At 39.4% G+C, this 19,113-nt stretch overlaps 1 protein-coding gene across 2 annotated transcripts in view; it reads right to left on the reverse strand.

Moving 5' to 3' along the window:
• kcnab1b (potassium voltage-gated channel subfamily A regulatory beta subunit 1b) overlaps positions 1-19,113 on the reverse strand; it is a 51,012-nt gene that overhangs the window by 25,366 nt on the left and 6,533 nt on the right. The window contains exons 1-3 of one of the 2 annotated variants that reach the window (XM_039695106.2): positions 17,824-18,824; positions 7,456-7,499; positions 1,446-1,483 (exon numbers count right to left, since the gene is read on the reverse strand). In XM_039695106.2, the coding sequence (XP_039551040.1) occupies positions 1,446-1,483; positions 7,456-7,499; positions 17,824-18,038 (297 nt within the window). In that variant the 5' untranslated portion in view covers positions 18,039-18,824. Of the gene's footprint in view, positions 1-1,445; positions 1,484-7,455; positions 7,500-17,823; positions 18,825-19,113 lie in introns of those variants that run through there. The other variant, XM_039695107.2, reaches the window with a different exon arrangement.

Below are 19,113 nucleotides of genomic sequence, written 5' to 3' on the forward strand. Positions count from 1 at the left end.
CCACAGCACAATGTGTCTACGAGCCTTCCTCTCTGCCAAGACTGTTAACACAGAACATGCTTATCTTGGCTAAAGCCTAGTTCACATTGCATGATTTTAAAACGTTGTGCTGAACTGTGCGGTTCACACTACATGACTTGCTCTCTGTGAAATCAGGAGTGTTCAAGTTGTTGAGCTTTTCACACCACACGACACAACGTGATTGATCCGCAACAAGAGATAATGCACTACACGAGTTGACAACAACGATTCTATCTTGTCTATGTTGGAGAATTCTGCTTGTCCTATGTACATATGAAAGAAGCGTGCATGTAAGTCTGTGCCAAACAGAAAAAACTAGGCCAAAAGGCAAGTCAAGTGAGGACAGGAGAAGAAACTGGGTGAAAGGGCATGGAAAAGTACCTGAAAATCATGCATAAAGCCATTTTTAAAAAGATACGCATGCGCAAAGAAGGTTGCCCCAATTAAAAATAAAATAATGATGCAGGTGTGTTTAATCTGGGAGGAGTAATAAGGAGGAGCAAAGAGAGAAAAGATAACGAGTTAGGCGCTAGTTGGGTACCACAAGATAAGAAAAAGGTATAAGAAACGAGTGCAGACCATTGTAAGATCAGATGACTGGCCGACATCTCACTTTGTTGAGCCGCTCAATAAAGTTGCTTTTCTGAGACCCAAAACCTCGACTCTGAGCAATTTTCTTCACGAACTGAACCAGACTTTGATTATTTGAATTGAGAGTGGAAATCTGCCACAACATCTACAAACCACGTTTTGTCAAAAAAATTTACTGGAAATTGCGCGAAACAGCATACGTGCCAATACCCAGCGAAGAAGACAACACACGAATATGGACTTCAGACAGAAACTAGTGCTGCAAACTGTTTGCACGATGATTTGCTCAAAAAATGCAAAAAAAATAAAAAATAAGATTTACTCTGTGACCTTAACCCATGCCTTGCTCTGATTGGCTGTAGCTCATGGCATCATGTGAGGTTGAGTCGTGCGACAGCTCTCTGGATATCTAGCATGCTAGATATTTTTCTGGGCTAGACGACATGTCTGCGAGGCATCTGTGAGCGTCTTTGATGTGTTGTTGGCTCTTTCATAATAACAGATTGAGGAGCGTTCATCGCCCGCTATTCCCCCGCAATTTGCACGCTATAACACCCTGACTTGCCGGCGAGCTCAACGATTTGCAAATCGGTCTTAAAATCATGTAGTGTGAACTAGGCTTTAATTTGTGCTTATGGCTAAAGTGGATTTAGAAATGGGAATTATGGGTCAAAACAGATTATGTACTATATATATACATTATACATATATATATATATGTGTGTGTGTTTTAAAAAAATTGTTTAATCTATGGATTCATTTCTGTTGAAAATGTATCGTAAAGAATTAGGTTTACTTTCTGGTTATGAATATAAACATTTTGAAATACTCACCTCATCTGTAATCTGCCCCCCGAATGTCACCCACGTGCCTGATAGAGAGAAAGAAATTGAAAGAAAGAGAGGGAGGGAGTGTGAGTCAGAGTTATCAGAGTTTGTTTATTATTATAGTGATTTTGTGCCTCTCTGTGATGCCGTCGCTCATCCACATCCTTACCAGAGGGCCTACAATCGGTAAATGAGCCATGGCTCGTGTGGTACCATCACAGAGAGACACAAAATCACTCTCACTGTTTCTTTCACAAATTTGGTGTTCCTTGCTGGTGGAATGATCTCCCCACCTTCATCCGCAATGCAGAGTCCCTGACAACATTCAAAAGACAGCGGCAAACTCAGCATCTTTTCTGTGAGCACTTAAGCTCATCATAAAAAAAACTATCTTTCACTTTCCTTTAATCCCTTCCTTTAATGCTAGTCTAAGCAATGTCTGAAACTTTGTATTTTAAAGGGGTGGTTGATTGCGATTTCACTTTTTTCATTTTTTCACCCCATAAACACAGTCATGAAAAGAAAAAAAGCAGTAAACCACCCCTTTAAGCACGTCTTCTCTACTCTTCTTCTTGTTTGCCTTTTCATGATGAATCGCTTGCTGCATTCCTCATTTATAAGTCGCTATTGTATAAAAGCGTCTGCAAAATGAATAAATGTAAATGTATTCCAATCAGAGTTTAATTCATTTGGTCTGGCGCCTGCCACTGAAACCTTCAAACACATTAGAAGGAAACACAGACCTGAATCTGAATATTTTACAGTAATAATACAAGTTAAAGAAGAACTTAAGAAAACTTCATTGTTGTTCAGTGGACTTGATGAAGGTTATACATTTCACTTGCCTATTGATGTAAACAAATCAACATTTCCCTATTGATTTCATTCAATATGACATAATAATGGTGTTGTAAATGCTTTTTACTGAGCCACTCCTTCGTTGCCCAGGCGGTGTGTTTGGGATCATTCATGCTGGAAGATCCAGCCACGTTTAATCTTCAAGGCTCTCACTTATGGAAGGATGTTTTGGCTTAAAATCTCACGATACATGGCCCCGTTCATTCTTCCCTCAACACGGATCAGTTTTCCTGTCCCCTTTGCAGAAAAACAGCCCCAAAAGCAGGATGTTTCCACCCCCTTTTTTTTTACAGTAGTTATGGTGTTCTTGGGACGCAACTCTGCATTCTTCTTCCTCCAAACACGAAGAGTTGAGTGTTTACCAAAAATGTCTATTTTGACCACATGATATTCTCCCAATCCTCTTCCGGATCATCCATATGCCCTCTGGCAAACTTCAGACGGGCCTGGACATGTATTGGCTTAAGCAGGGGGACACGCCTGGCACTGCAGGATTAGAGTCCCTCTCGGTGTAGTGTGTTACTGATGGTAGCCTCTGTTACTTTGGTCCAGCTCTCTCCAGGTCATTCATCAGGTCCCTCCATGTAGTTCTGGGATTTTTTGCTCACCGTTCTCATGATCATTTTGACCCCACGGGATGAGATCTTGCGTGGAGCCCCAGATCGAGGGAGATTATCAGATGTCTTGTTATGTCTTCCATTTTCTTACAATTACTCCCACAGTTGATTTGTTTTACACCAAGCTGCTTGCCTATTGTAGATTCCCTCTTCCCAGCCTGGTGCAGGTCTACAATTTTCTTCCTGGTGTCATTCGACAGCTCTTTGGTCTTGGCCATGGTTGAGTTTGGAGTGTGACTGTTTGAGGCTGTGGACAGGTGTCTTTTATACAGATAACGGGTTCAAACAGGTGCCAGTAATACAGGTAACGAGTGGAGGACAGAAGAGCTTCTTATAGAAGAAGCTACAGGTCTGTGAGAGCCAGAAATCTTGCTGGTTTGTGGGTGACCAAATACTTATTTTCCACCATAATTTACAAATAGATTCTTTTAAAATCCTACAATGTGATTTCCTGGATTTTTTTTTCCCTCATTTTGTCTCTCATAATTGAAGTGTACCTATGATGAAAATTACAGACCTCTCTTATCATTCTAAGTAGGAGAACTTGCACAATCAGTGGCTGACTAAATACTTTTTGGCCCCACTGTGTTTATATATATATATATATATATATATATATATATATATAATATACATAAACAAATAAATGCTTCAATACTTTAGTTCAGCATATTGCTAAAGAGATAAAAATGAGGTTGATTCTTGGGAAAATCTGTCCCAGGATTTCCCGAGGCCTCTGTTATTCTTGGCCTGACTCACACTGCTGGCAGTCTAAAGCACCCATGATTCATTGCTGTCAGGGTAAGACTCTGTAGTCACTGCCCCACATCCCTGTCAGAATCACCTACTATCACCCTAAAACTCACCCCCGCTGCGGGATGAGCATCTCTCCAGCAAGCATTGGTGTCCTAGGCTTCAATATATGGGATCAGTTGGCATTCGAAGAAACACCCGACTGTGTTTCAGGGTGAGGGAACCCGTCGGGGCTGATCAGCTGTTCCCATGGTGATCAAGCGCCCATGGGTTGCCAGATAAAAGAGGAAATGGTGTGGGCGTTTGCAAGTGTTACGTTCCCTTGGTGACACCTGTGCAGCGATAAGAAGCATTTGGCGCATTTCTTGTGTTTGGTACATGACGTAACAGTCCTCATCCTGCCAGATAACTTTATGCGTACAGCTATTGTGAGCAACAGTGTCCACCAGGGTCTTCAGCAGCTCATCAACTGAGACAAACTAGGGACAAAGGGAACGCAGGATCTTTAAGCCTATAATCCAGGATCTCCTCACATATATATCTTACTGAGTTTTTAAATTTACATTAGTATATATATATATATATATATACAATTTAAATTAGGAAATTAATATAAGACCTGATGCTGTTATATTTTACACATTTATTCACTAAAATATTGAAGTGTACCTAGAGTGATATTTACTAGTTATACCTATTTTAGATTTTTGCACAAAAATAAACCATTTGTCACCGTTGTGTTTCAATCAGTCTTTAAACAAACACCACTGACTCGCATGAATGAACATACATTTATACATGCACATATGCACACAAGCCTATATAAAAAATTACTGCTGCTTTGGTGGTTTCCACTGAAAGCTGTCCTCATGTATTCAGTAAAGTGCATGTCTGAAACACTGAAATCTTATCAGCCTGCAGTGGTTGGTCAAGTGGCTAATGTTTGCGATGTCCGACCTGAAGCAATGACCTCTGACGTCTCAGAATAATAGAAGCTACAAGCAATGAAAGTCAGTTGCAAAGTATTTCAGCACTAAAACCTGCATTTCAATCACTAACCATCAGTGAATAAGCAGGCGTGAAATTAAGCTATAATAGCTTTTAGTAGTTTAAGCCTTATTCACAAAACAAGTTGCAAGTTTCATTCAGCACAGCTTGTGTGAGCATGTTTGCTGATTTGTATACTCAGGTACTAAATAATACAGAAAGTGCATGTAAAAAACTAGCCTGGTTAAAACCAGACCATTCTCAGTTGTAACTGAGTTATGGTCTGACAAAGCGTCATAGACAAATCATTTCTAGAGGGGCGTCATCAACGGACGTCGCGGGTAGACCTAAAACCAATCAGAGCGATCATATGCAGAGCGGCGGCCGCAAGGGGGTAATCAAGGGTGTAATCCATCAGCCGGAAGATGAAGCCTCGCGGGAGCCGCCATTGTAGCAGAACTTCACTGTTAGCATCCCATTCATTTTGGCGTCACTTTGACAGCGAATAACTTTACATCTGAGGCATCCAAAGACTTAATTTGTCCATTATTTATTTCTAAAGAAACATGACAATGTATAAAACGCTCCATTACTTTGTATCTTACGTTACGCCCCTGTAGATGTCGTTTTTGTGAAAAATAGGCTAACGATTGCGTCATCACGCAACTTTCTGCCGCACAATAGAGACATTACCGTATAGACAGAAGGAGAAGCTTGCAGGCAATCTTTTACTGTCTATGAGGCAATCGGGGGGACATGGAGGCATAAAGTCGAGGGAGAAGCCTTTTACTGTCAATGGGAGAAGCCCATAGATAGAGAGTCTTGGCACAGCTACTAGAAGATTTACAACTGTTAGACTGTCGTCACGCTCAGTTTGAGTCTGCGCAGTGGCTCAGACATCAGACAGGAAGTGCAAAAATTGGGCTTCAGTCTTCTCCGTTGAAATCAATGGGGTCGCCCTGTCCATTTCTTTTAATGTCTATGGGCGGCCGGCGGAGAAACATCTCCGAGTGTTGTTCTTTTTTTCTTCGGTTTTTAACAAAAAGGAAACGTTCAAACCGCTTAAAACAGACGGGATAGCTGATTCGAACAAGTTATGTTCGACGGTGGCATCCATCTTTGTAATGTAGGCTACAAAATCTGCTTCAAAATCCCAGCGCTGTCGTCATTGTGTAAAGCCCCATCAACGTTTCTGATTGGTGCCGCGATTTCGGCGGATTGGAAATGGGCTTGAATGAGCTCTTTGCCAGACTAACTTTCAGAGCAAATCTAAATTTGCCGGAAGTTAAATAACACCAAACGCCACTCAAATCCATTTTATTCACTTTTCATTAAAAGTTGTTTATTTTCTCGTGACACTGACAGCAACATCAATGCAACATCAATGAGTTCAACATTTTGATGTTAACTTGGTCTGTTAGCTAATAATAGTGAAAGTCAACAATTCATATAGTAATAATACATTTGGATGTTGTTAAATAAGTACAATTTTACAACAAGGACATTTTTTTTTTCAAGTAACTTATTTTTAATTATTATTTCTTTCTGTACATTCCCGTTCAAGAGTTAGGGGTCAGTACGATTTAAAAAAAAAAATAATAAAAAATAATACATTATCACCAAGGATGCATTAAATTTAGCAACAGTGACAGTTAACTTTTTTCCCTTTTTTCCCCTTTCATCTAAGATGCATTATAATAATCAGATATATTTCTTGAGCAGCACATCTGAATATTACATAAGATTAGCACAATTTCTGAATAGGATAATGACACTGAAGACCAGAGTAATGATGCTGAAAATTCAGCTTTGTGATCACAGAAAAACATTGTACATTTTTAAAATATATTGCATTTTTGAAATTGTAATAAAATTTCGCAATATGACTGTTTTTCTATGTCATTGATTAAATATTTGCAGCTTTGGTGAGCATAGTAAACTTTTTTTTAAAATGTTTTGAAGGGCAGTGTGTATTTGGATGCAGGAGGAAAGACTCGTACAGAGGAAGATTCTTACCTAAGATAAGAGAGACACCATATGGAAATGGATTGTGGAGATAAGCCTAGGGCTTTTTTATGGTGAATAGCAGCTGTTTGTTCCTCAGTGCTCTTTCTGAAAGCCTTTAGTGTGACAACAATAAAATCCGTCTTACTTATCCTAGTTCAGTCCACACCAAACCAATTCAGTTTTCAATGCCCCGTGGTTTTCATGCGAGAAAAATAAGTTTGCTCTTGGATACGAAACCATTTTCAAAAACACCATTCGAATTCTTGCATTTTTATGAAATAAGAGCAGAACATCACACCAGAACTGACACTGCTGTAATTTTTTTGCATATCTTGAATTAGTTGTTGAAGTGCTAAATATAGAACGGCCAGATTGGAATAAACTGCGTGATCTCCTGCATGGTTTTCCAGGAACCCCGCAGCAATAGAAATGCCTGCTATATAAGCCACTGCGTGTTTTTATCTCAAAACTGATTTATACAGTCATTATGTTTCCATTCACAGGTCTTGTTAATGAAAACATCCAATCGGAAACTAAAAGGGAAAAGAGAATAAATTAAGCGTCAACCCATCACTCTCCCGCTGTGTGAGGCAATTAGTGAGCGTGTGTTTCAATTATGAATGGAGGGAGGATAACATTTCCAAGATCACGTGACTTCAAACACAGACTGTTGCCTGCACATCATTGAAACATATTGTGTGAACGCATCACAGATCTATGATTATTGTCAGTGTGACCTTTTGGGTGTTTATGGTTTATAGCTGCTGGTTTATAAATAAGAAAAAAATGCTCACCAAGTCCAAGGCATGACACCCGCAGTCCTGACTTCCCAAGATTCCTGTGGAGAAAGTTAGAAATTTGTTACCAAGGACATAACATTCAAATGTCTTCACTTCAGAAATCCCTGTTTTTTATTTTAATTTTATTTTATTCTATTTTGTTATTTTATTTTTTATTTTTTGTTTTATTTTATTTTGGGTGTGTCTCCTTAAAATAAATGTGCTAAATTAATGTGACATCTTCTTATAAACACCAAAAACTTCTGGATAAGGCGTAGGAAAGCTCATTGCATTCAGAATTTACTGATTTAGATGTTGATTGGTGAATAGTATAAATCCCCTGAATATCTCCTTTCCTTTCTGAAAAGAATACTATAGGCCTATATATATGTATATGTATATAATTACTATTGCAATAAAGGGATGGGCAAAATTCTAAAAATTAAAAATTTGGCTCCATTCATGAGTGTGAATTTGAATTGGCCACACCCACAATAAGTTAAAAAAGTTAGAATAACAGTAAAAAAAATAATTCAAAATTGGTATTTAATTGAAATATTATAATTTATTTATAATTATATATAATTTAATTATGTTTTTAAACCTTAAAAACTTCCAGTAGAGTTTTGAGTGCAGACACATCCTTCAATAGCATTGAACTGTGGCATTTACATAAATAAATACACATTGAAATGTTCTGTACAGATATATTTATAGTACACTGAACACTTTTTTTTGAAAGGTTAAAGGAAAATAAACCATTAAAAAGCCTCTAAGGTCCTAACTGTTCGAACATTTTTCTGGTATTTGGTTTTCAAAAAACAAACAAAAAAAAACACACACATTAATGACCTCCCACACTGGGAATGCAGTGCATGTAAATAATGGACCTCCTTTTCGGACCCAGAGAAAACCATTTTAATTTTCTCGCAGTGCAGATGACAACTGAATGTTTAATCCAGAGACCGCTGTGACTCTTACAGCACTTCACTGATTTAAGATAGCTATTACCAGAGAACAAAAACTCTTTAATAGCTTTGAAAAAGTACACGTGAATGCACACGTACAAAATGGCTGGCTGGTATTTATGACCCAAACTCTTGGATCTACACTTTTTATGGCTTGAGCCGCCCATTTAGATCATCTTCTTGGCTACAATATAAAATACATTAGCTACAGCTCTATTCATCGGGGTGTGAATGTGACTTTAACAGCAGTCTTGGTTTCAATCTACAGTAATACCTCAGTAATCCATTTCCACTCCTCTATCATTAACATTGCCTCTACTCTGAAATGTGGAGTCCTTTTAATGCCTGACTGAGTCACAGATGAAATATCATCAATTTGCTCTGGTTCACTGTTACTGTTACGGTCCTCAGATTGCTTAACCATTTGTTTTTTATCCTGTGATTATGATAAACATGTAGACTAAGTGTAGTTTCTTTGACTTTTTGTAAAAAGATTCCTCATCCATCCAGCCATCTATCTATCTATCTATCTATCTATCTATCGTATCTATCTATCTATCTATCGTATCTATCTATCTATCTATCTATCTATCTATCTATCTATCTATCTATCTATCTATCTATCTATCTATCTATCTATCGTATCTATCTATCTATCTATCTATCTATCTATCTATCTATCTATCTATCTATCTATCTATCTATCTGTCTATCTATCTCATCCATCCATCCATCCATTTATCCAATTATCAATCAATCAATCAATCCATCCATCCATCCATCCATCCATCCCATTATCCACATATCTATCCATACATCTATCTCATTATCCATCCATCCATCCATCCATCTGTCATTCTATCCATCCATCGATCTCTTTATCCATCCATCCATCCATCCACCCACCCATCCATCCATCCACCCATCCATCCATCGTTCCATCCATCTCATTATCCATCCATCCATCCATCCATCCATCCATCCACCCATCCATCCATCGTTCCATCCATCTCATTATCCATCCATCCATCCATCCATCCATCGTTCCATCCATCTCATTATCCATCCATCGTTCCATCCACCCATCCATCTCATTATTCATCCATCCATCTCATTATCCATCCATCCATCCATCCATCTCATTATCTATCATTCCATCCATCCATCGCTCCATCCATCCATCTCATCATCCATCCATCTCATTATCCATCCATCCATCCATTCAACTCATTATCCATCCATCCATCCATCCATCTCATTATCTATCATTCCATCCATCCATCAATCCATCCAACGTTCCATCCATCCATCTCATTATCCATCCATCCATCCATCCATCCATCCATCTCATTATCTATCATTCCATCCATCCATCAATCCATCCATCCATCTCATTATCCATCCATCTCATTATCCATCCATCCATCATTCCATCCATCCATCTCATTATCTATCATTCCATCCATCCATCAATCCATCCATCCATCTCATTATCCATCCATCCACCCATCCATCTCATTATCCATCTATCTCATTATCGATCCATCCATCATTCCATCCATCCATCTCATTATCCATCCATCCATCCATCCATCCATCTCATTATCTATCATTCCATCCATCCATCAATCCATCCATCCATCTCATTATCCATCCATCTCATTATCCATCCATCCATCATTCCATCCATCCATCTCATTATCTATCATTCCATCCATCCATCAATCCATCCATCCATCTCATTATCCATCCATCCACCCATCCATCTCATTATCCATCTATCTCATTATCGATCCATCCATCATTCCATCCATCCATCTCATTATCCATCCATCCAGCCATCCATCTCATTATCCATCCATCCATCTCATTATCCATCCATCCAGCCATCCATCTCATTATCCATCCATCCATCTCATTATCCATCCATCCACCCATCCATCTCATTATCCATCCATCCATCGTTCCATCCATCCATCCATCCATCCATCCATCGGCAAACACTGAAGTGATAAACACTGAAAGAACTTTGATGTAATGTATTTTTGCTATACAGAACTAAATGACACTTCAAATAATGTGGATTGCTGAGAAGAGGTGTGATATTGCTTTTCTATGTGATTGAACTTACAATTTTCAACCGGTAGATGAAAAATCCCATGAACTTGCATAGACCTGAATCATAGTTATTGACCGCAATAACATAGATAGAGACACCCAGAAAATCCAAGCAACCACACAACAAAACACTAAAAACCACTCAGAACGCCTTAGCAAACATCCTGACAACCACCCACAACACCTTGGTGATGGTGGGTTTTGAACGAGCAACACCACTCACATTTTCCTTTTTAGTTAAAAATACCAGCAACAGCACCTGATGTTTGGATCTAACCCTGCCAGCCTCAAAACCTGATTTTGCATCATAATAAGACCATCAAGATGGATTTTCTTCATTTTGTGGTATTATTTTAGGAGGAACAACCAGACATGGTACCTGAATATTTCTGTGTATTTGTGAAGCTGTGCATTGCCTCACAGGAAGCGAGTTAGCATGCATTTGGTGGGAAACCAAGAACATTAATTTTGGCTTGTGGAAGAAAAAAATCAGTTTACGATTAGAGTTTACATTTCCCTTCCAAACGAATCTGTCTTCAAATTTTTGCGTATCAAACTTCCTTAAGCAATCTGAGTAAGAATGAAACCAAATTAAAAGATAATGATTATCTCTCTGTCTTGTTCCAGCAGGTCAGGTCACACTTTTTTAAAGATTATTGCCTTTTAAAATAAGATAAATCTGTTATCTTTATAAAAGATGGCTTCATCCTTCACACCGATGCAGCTGATGCATGTCGCCAAAACATCATCTCTACATTTTTTCTCCGAGCCCTTATTAGTTTGTGTGACATTACAACCATAGCACATTCTCAGCTGCAGACATATATAATTTAAAACTCCCTTTTCTTTGTGTGATGGGGGTGTGCGTCTTTTTTCCGGGTAGCTGACACACATGCTGTTAGTTTTCAAGGGATCCTTCCTCATCACAGCGAGCTGAGTCAGAGAGCTGAAGAAGAACTGAGAGACTGCGTGACAGAAGAGCTCAGAAATACCTCCACAAGCCAATGGAAACGGTATCTTCTCACTGACATTGTTCAGAGGAAGGTGTGTGTGTGTCATGACAGGAAAGGAGGTCTCATTTATGTGTACATGTACATGACTGCGTGTAGGAACACAACAGGTTTTTTTCCTTCTTTGACTCGATGCTCAAAACACACACAACACAAAAAAATAAAAATACAGAATCACTAGTTACAAAACATGGTATCATCACCATATGTCTGTATATGGTAAAAATGACATTTTTCCTCAGAATGCCTCCATTATAACTATAGCTGGTACCACAGTTTAGACACTACCATAGTGTAAGTGTACCATGTGCCATTGTTATATCATATTTGATGCAAAACACTCAAAAAGTACCATAGCGGTGGAAGTTTTTCGGACATTTACCATAGTAGTAGCGCAGTATTTTTTGGTAGTAAACCATATAAGAACCATTAAACATGAATTTCAGTTTCATTGCATGTTCCAAACTACCATAGTACAAAATATATTGAATACATTTGAACATTACTTTATTCCTATGATGGTAAAGCTGAATTTTCAGCAGCCATAGTATTTGGTCACATGATCCTTCAGAAATCATTCTAATATGTTGATTTGCTGTTCAAGAAACATTATTATCAAATTTTCAAAAAGTGGTGTTTAGTGCTTAATATTTTTGTGGAAACTATGATTTATATTTTAGGGGACTCAAACAGAAAATTCCAAAGAAGAGCATTCATTTGAAATAGAAATCTTTTTGAAACATTGTCACTTTTGAACAATTTAATGAGTCCATGCTGAATGCAAGTGTTCATTTCTTTAGATAATAACTTTTGATCCATAATATTACCATGGTACCATGTCCTAAAAAAAATTAATGTACCATGTAAGAAAAATACAATGCCATACTAAAGTACTATGATGATATGATGTGATACAGTCACAATAGTTTTTTGTCTGGGTTTTGATAATAAACTAACAACATGCAGCATTTGGAAGACCAGAGAGACTGAAGACAAGCATTTAAATATTTTTCAGTATGACTGTTAAAAGTGTTTCAGTAAGAGTGTGAGCTTATGATAGTGTGTGAGGCCTCATTACTGTCTCTTGTGATAGTGTATAGTCGTAAAACAGAATTGATAACGAGTTCAGACCTGCGGAGTCAGTGTGATAACTAATTACTTCCTGTGAGAAAGTAAGACATGCTGCTGTTGTACGATACAGCATACACAAATTACACATAGCAGATCTATCAGGCGGAGCTGGGGACGGTGGAAAGCTTCTGAAAGCTGACCAGTATTTGAAGACTTAGCACATAAGCTCATTGGCTACTGATACAGCAGGAACCAATCAGCTGCCTAGAAAATGACATGATTGCAAGCAGATTGAGTTAAGGAGCCTGCGCCAACTAACAATAAGATAAGATAACTAACTATAGATTAGATAACTATAACTAACCTACAGTAAATAGGCAGTCAGACAAATTCAAATAGTGATAATTTTGATTAATAATAGAAAATGTTGCTCAAACCATATATTTTCCTTGCCTACCTAACTAAATATAGATACCACCAAATATGCATAATCACAAATGTCTCTTCCAACAAACCCAGAAAATAAAAAAATGAAATATTCCTGTGCCCTATAGGCTGTTTGTTAGGTTTCGTTATCCTGCATGTGCGTCTGAAGATTCTGGAACACAGTGACACTCATGCTGCTGTGTTACTCACACACACATTAGCACAACGGACCATTATGGTCTTACAAGACAAATAAAACTAACACATACACTGATTGACTTCTAATAGGCCAATGGCCAAGAAAACAGAAGCAATGACAAGGATGAATGCGTGTACACACACAGACACACACACACACACACAGCACGACTGCCCATCTGGACTGTGCATCACCGGCCAGTGAACCATGAAACACTGCAACTGTTTGCTTTACTGCTATGAATTCAGAAATACCAGGCAAAATTTAACGTCTATGATTTGAACAAATAAAAGAGAGAGAGAGATACAAATACAGAGACACAATGCTAATGCTTAATCCCTTGATATGATGAGAGGGAACGAATATGGCGGAGGTATACGCAATGGGAGAAACTCCTTTTCCTCGATTTACTGAAGCCTATATGTAAAACGCATTTGCAGCTGCACAGCTAGAACACTGAGCGTCTGGCATGCTCAGGTTGTGCTGCAGCAACTTCACATCCAATGGCGCGAGCGACTCTGACGTGCAACCAAATAGCTAGCCCAACATCAGAGCACACCTAGGGGGCGTGGCCTAGCCTATATAGACCCCCGAATTCGCCATTATAGCAGGTTAATACGACTGAAGCAACAACTTCACCAATTATGGTGCGGCCGGCTACGCAGTACTTGTTTCCTCTCTCAGGGAACTGAGGTTACGATTGTAGTTCCCTTTCAAATGGTCACTAGTTCGTATTGCATAGCTATACGCAGTGGGGACGTCATGCGAAACGCCGCACCTTAAGAAACTGGTTGCATATTTATATAACAGACCAGACACTGTCAGGCCTGAATAATATATATCAGTAACAACTAACTAAACCAGACACTGTCAGGATTTTTAGTACAATTTTATATCCGGCCGAAGTTATATATATATATGTATGTGATTATGCACAGTAATTTTTGTAGACAAGACCAGACAACGTCGGGTCTTCATCATACCGAAAGTAGCCTACCTTTGCCTGCAGGGAAGGCACCTCCATATTATAGAACTTCATAAATGTGGAAGGCGAGGACCAGCCGGCCGCATCACAAATATCTTGAATGGAAAACCAGATGACCAAGCACATGGGCCTTGACACCTATAGGGCAAACCTGACCCACTGAGGAATAGGCCATAGAAATGGCATCCACTTTCCATCTAGACAGTCTTTGCTTAGTGAGTGGATCACCCTTAGATCTGCCACTAAAGCAAACAAACAGCTGTTCTGACTGCCTAAAAGACGCAGAACACTCCAGATAGATTCACTCCACCCTGACAGGGCAGAAAAGATTAACCTCCCCATCCTCGGCAGAAGGGGTAAGGGCTAATAGCGTAATAACTTGTACTCTAAATGGCAATGAGAGCACCTTGGGTACGTAACCATGCTTGGGTTTCGCAAACATGCAGGACTCACAGAGAGAGCCTGCAGATCCCCCACTCGCTTGATAGATGCCAATGCTAACAGGAGAGCAGACTTTAGCGAGAGTGGTTTTAGGTCAACCAACTGGAGCGGCTCAAATGGCGGTCCCCTCAGGGCCCTAAGGACCGTGGAGAGGTCCCAAGGCGGCACCGAAAGGGGCCTGGAGGGGTTAATCCTCCTAGCGTCTTCAGAAAACTTACCACCAGTTCATTGCTTCCCAGTGATTGGCCAGCCACCAAAGCATGATGTAGCTGCGATGGCTGCCACGTAAACTTTGAGCGTGAATGGGGTGCTGCCTGTGTCCAGTAGCTTCTGTAGGAAGAAGAGTACCACAGACACCTCACATGACTTTGGGTCAACTCGATTTTTCGAGCATCAGCTCGAAAAACCTGACCACTTCAAAGCATAAAGGCGCAGAGAAGACAGGGCCCATGCTTCAGATAGTGCTTAAGACCCTTTCAGGAAGGTCCCGGTGTACCCGTGTAGGGGCCACACATGGAGACCCCATAAATCGGGTCGGGATGCCAAATTGTTCCGTTGGCCTGTGTGAGGAGATCCTTCTTCATTCATCTTCGGAGGTACCTGGTCGATCATTGGCCTTGACGCCGGGGGAGTGGGTATTGCTGCGCGGGCCTTGACTAGTGGTGGCTATCAGCAGCCACAGAGCGGGACTGAGAGGCCTGCTTCACCTGTTTGGCTCGATGAGGTGAAGCTCGAGCATTTCAGCAAGAAGTGTCGCTAAGCCTGGGATGCTTTCTGTGCCTCTGTGTACCTTTCCGAGAATCCCTTCACAACTGGGCCAAAGAGACTGGAGCTAGAAACCGGTGCGTTGAGAAATCTAGTTCTGTCGGCTTCTTTGATCTCGGTAAGGTTGAGCCAAAGATGGCGCTCGAGCACGACCAAGCTCGCCATGTTCCTTTCCATGGCCTGTGCTGTAGCCTTAGTAGCATGCAGCGCTAAGTCTGTAGCACTTCTCAGGTGTCGAAAAAGTCATTACTCATGGTTAACTTTGCCTTATGAAAACAGTCTAAAAATTCTCTGCAAGAGGCAGGTTGTGCCCTGCAAGCAGTGTGTTGTTTGCCTCTTGACAGTTTTTTGTTATGTGATTTGAATATGTAATATCCAATATCATTTAATAGCTCATCAGCTAAGACAATCCAAGACAATTGCAGGGTATTTATATTATTTTAAATATGCAAAATTTCTAGTCTACTTAGCATAAAATTAATGTATTACATTTCTGTATATTTATTTTTCACTGTGTATGTATTGTATATATATATATATATATATATATATATATATATATATATACATACATACATACAGTACATACAGTAGAGGGGATATTTGTTTTTAATGACCCTACAAGTTAGATTAAACCACCAAAATATGAGAAAATAAATATAGGGAAGAAAAAAAACACTAAACTTTATGGTCCTTATTGGGCAAAATAATTTTGCAAAAAAAAAAAAAAAAAAAACTCAGTAAAAGCATCGGCTACAACATAATCAGTTATTTTTGCATGTTTTATTGTTTTGACAATTGATTCCAAGCTCAACTGCAGTATGCTTATATAATCTTTAATAAGTTTAAATTAATTGTGGAGATTTAATAAAGGATGAAGATGTCAATTTTGCTAGGCCAGACATCACTTTTTGCCACTATATACTCTCAAAAAACAAATGCTGGGTTATTTTAACCCAATTTTGGGTCAAATATGGACAAACCCAGCTATTTGGCTAAATTTTAAAAATGCAATTTATAATCCAACAATTGGGTTTGTCCATATTTGACCCAAAATTGAGTTAAAACAACTCAGCATTTTTTAGAGTGTACATATATTTATTTCACCTTGAACAAATGTAAATGAACAAGATGGGTTTGCTCTCTATTAACACTGCTCCAAATTTCAATAATTAACTCTCTGTACCTTGTGACAAGTTCACAAAACAATCTAGAAATGTGCAACACAAACCCAGACTAATGACTAATATGACTAAAGACTAATATGACCCAGATCTTGTCAACAATAAATAAATTACTCTTATTTCAAAAGATTAGGACAAAGTAATTTCCTCATGAAATTGCCCTTTTAATCATGCAATGAATTCATTGAAAGTGTCGAAAAGTAATCAATGTCAAACATGAGTGCATGAAGCTGGACATCAGCCGAGGGTGTTAAGGTTTACCCTGCTGCCCAATTATGACCCCTGCCCAACAGCTAATGTGTCCAATTAGAGTAAAGCGCAGGCAAACTGCCAGTTCTCTGTCGTTATGGAAACTAGCAGATATGCCATAACTGTTGCATGCTTGTGGTTTACTTGTATCTCAGATGCAATTAATTATTTCCAGCACAAAAACCATTAGTTCACACCTCCCCCTCATATTCTCTCTCACACACAAACACACGAGTGTTTTCAGCTCTCCATCCTTTAATCTAATTCACAATTTCACACACAAGAAAATAATCAACTGTTCGTTGTCAGTGAATGAAAAAAAAGTTGTTAAAAAATGTAACCAAACACAATTTACTTTTCACTTCATCATTCACTCCACCAAACAATCACTTTAAGACTGTTACCATATGAACTAAAAGTATAGTTCAGCCAAAATAATTCTGTGATCATCGTTCCAAACCTGCATGACTTACTTTCTTCTTTTGAACACACACACACACACACATATATATATATATATATATATATATATATATAAATGACTTTAAAATATATATATATATATATATATAGTTTTTTTTTTTAAGTCAGGTCCAGTGTTGTTTTGGACCCCAATGACTTTCAAAATATTTTGTGCTTCACAAAAGGAAAAAAAGTCACCCTAGTTTGGAACAACATGAGGTTGAGTAAACTATGACAGAATGTCCTTTTTTTAAGTGAACTATTCCTTTAAGATTTCAGTATGATGACAGAATCTACTACAATGAGTTTGTTCATTCACAGAGTAAACTGCTATTTTTTATAGAAACCTTTACCATTGAGAATAAAAATTTAAAAACAAAGATGAGCGTTATCAAAACTATAGCTGTCAGTGTAAAAAGATACCAAAAAAAAAAAAAAAAAAAAAATGGTGTCAGAACTGATATCTCAAAACAAGTTTTCTGTGGTTGCCGGAAGTTTCCCATACCTGTACTTCATGCCGGTGAGTTTTCCAGTGGACTCCTTCAGGGAAATGTGGTGCCTGTGCGTGAAGGAGCCCAGGCTACGAGCAATCAGAGCCACCGTTCGGAACCGTGCCCGTGCCGCGCTGGCCGTGTTCGGACTCGACGTGTTCTGCTTGTTCGGCTCACTGGTACGCGGGGCTTTCAACCCATGATCCGTACATGCGAAGGACACCTGCATGACTTTTAGTTAGCTGCAAAGGATCTTGAGCAGGGGAAACTGACAAGGCTTGTCCTGGAAGTCCAAGAGAATCGGAATGCAATTTTGAGTTGGATCTCAAAAGCTGAAGAGTCCCTATTTCAGAGTTCAGAAATTCAAAGTGCTGCTGCCTCTCTCTTTCTTAAACTCTCGCTCTCTTTCCCAACAGGAGCTGATCCCGTCTGATGCTCTTCTTAACCTGTGCGGTGCTGCTTTGCCCTTCACTCTTGTCTCGTTTTGCCTCTTTCCTCTTCACTGTTCTTAGCTGACCCTCAACGGTGTTTCTCCTCAGGCTGATGACGGGCAGAGGGGGGTTTTCTTCAGCCCACGCTCTTCACCGAGACTATAAGAGCAGTCCGAGTGCACCGCAGGAGATGCACAGCTATGCAACAGACTCCGGGACTCATGGGAAAACACTCGGCGGGCAGCAAACCGGATGATCGATGTATTCCTGAAAGTCTGAACAGGACCCCTTCCCAAAAGCCGTCGAGATGAGTGAGCTGCAAAATGAAAAACACACTGCGTCCCACATCTAAATGTCCTCTTACCAATGCAGTTCAGCTGGCACACACACACACACACACACACACAAAACAGTCAGTTTAATGAAGATATATGTAAACAAAAGCAGACAGGCGGAGGAGAGGACAGAGAGAGAGAGAGGGATGCGGCATGATCACTGGGGCTATAAGTGAAAGAGAAGCTAACAGAGACGGAGAGAGAGAGAGAGAGTGAGTGTGAAAGAGGATGCATGAAAGCCTAGCGTGTGAGAATGATGCTTAATCAGAGACGATATAAGAAGAGAGGATAGAGAGAGTGGGAGAGAGAGAGAGACTGCAATGAGACTGAAATAACTGCAGTCTCTCACCAGCGGCTCAGCGCTGAGAGTGAAGACAATCCATCTGGATGGGACTATGCCTGAATGTGCGAGTGTGATACATTCGGATACGTTTATAATGCAGATGTCATTCTTATTTTGCAGTGTGTCACATGTAAAAGCTTGAAGAAAGGGTGTGATGGAACAGCTAATCATTGATTTGACATCTTTAGCCTGTAT

Source organism: Pimephales promelas, chromosome 5 (assembly GCF_988280905.1).
Source record: "Pimephales promelas chromosome 5, fPimPro1.hap1.1, whole genome shotgun sequence".
NCBI lineage: Eukaryota > Metazoa > Chordata > Actinopteri > Cypriniformes > Leuciscidae > Pimephales > Pimephales promelas.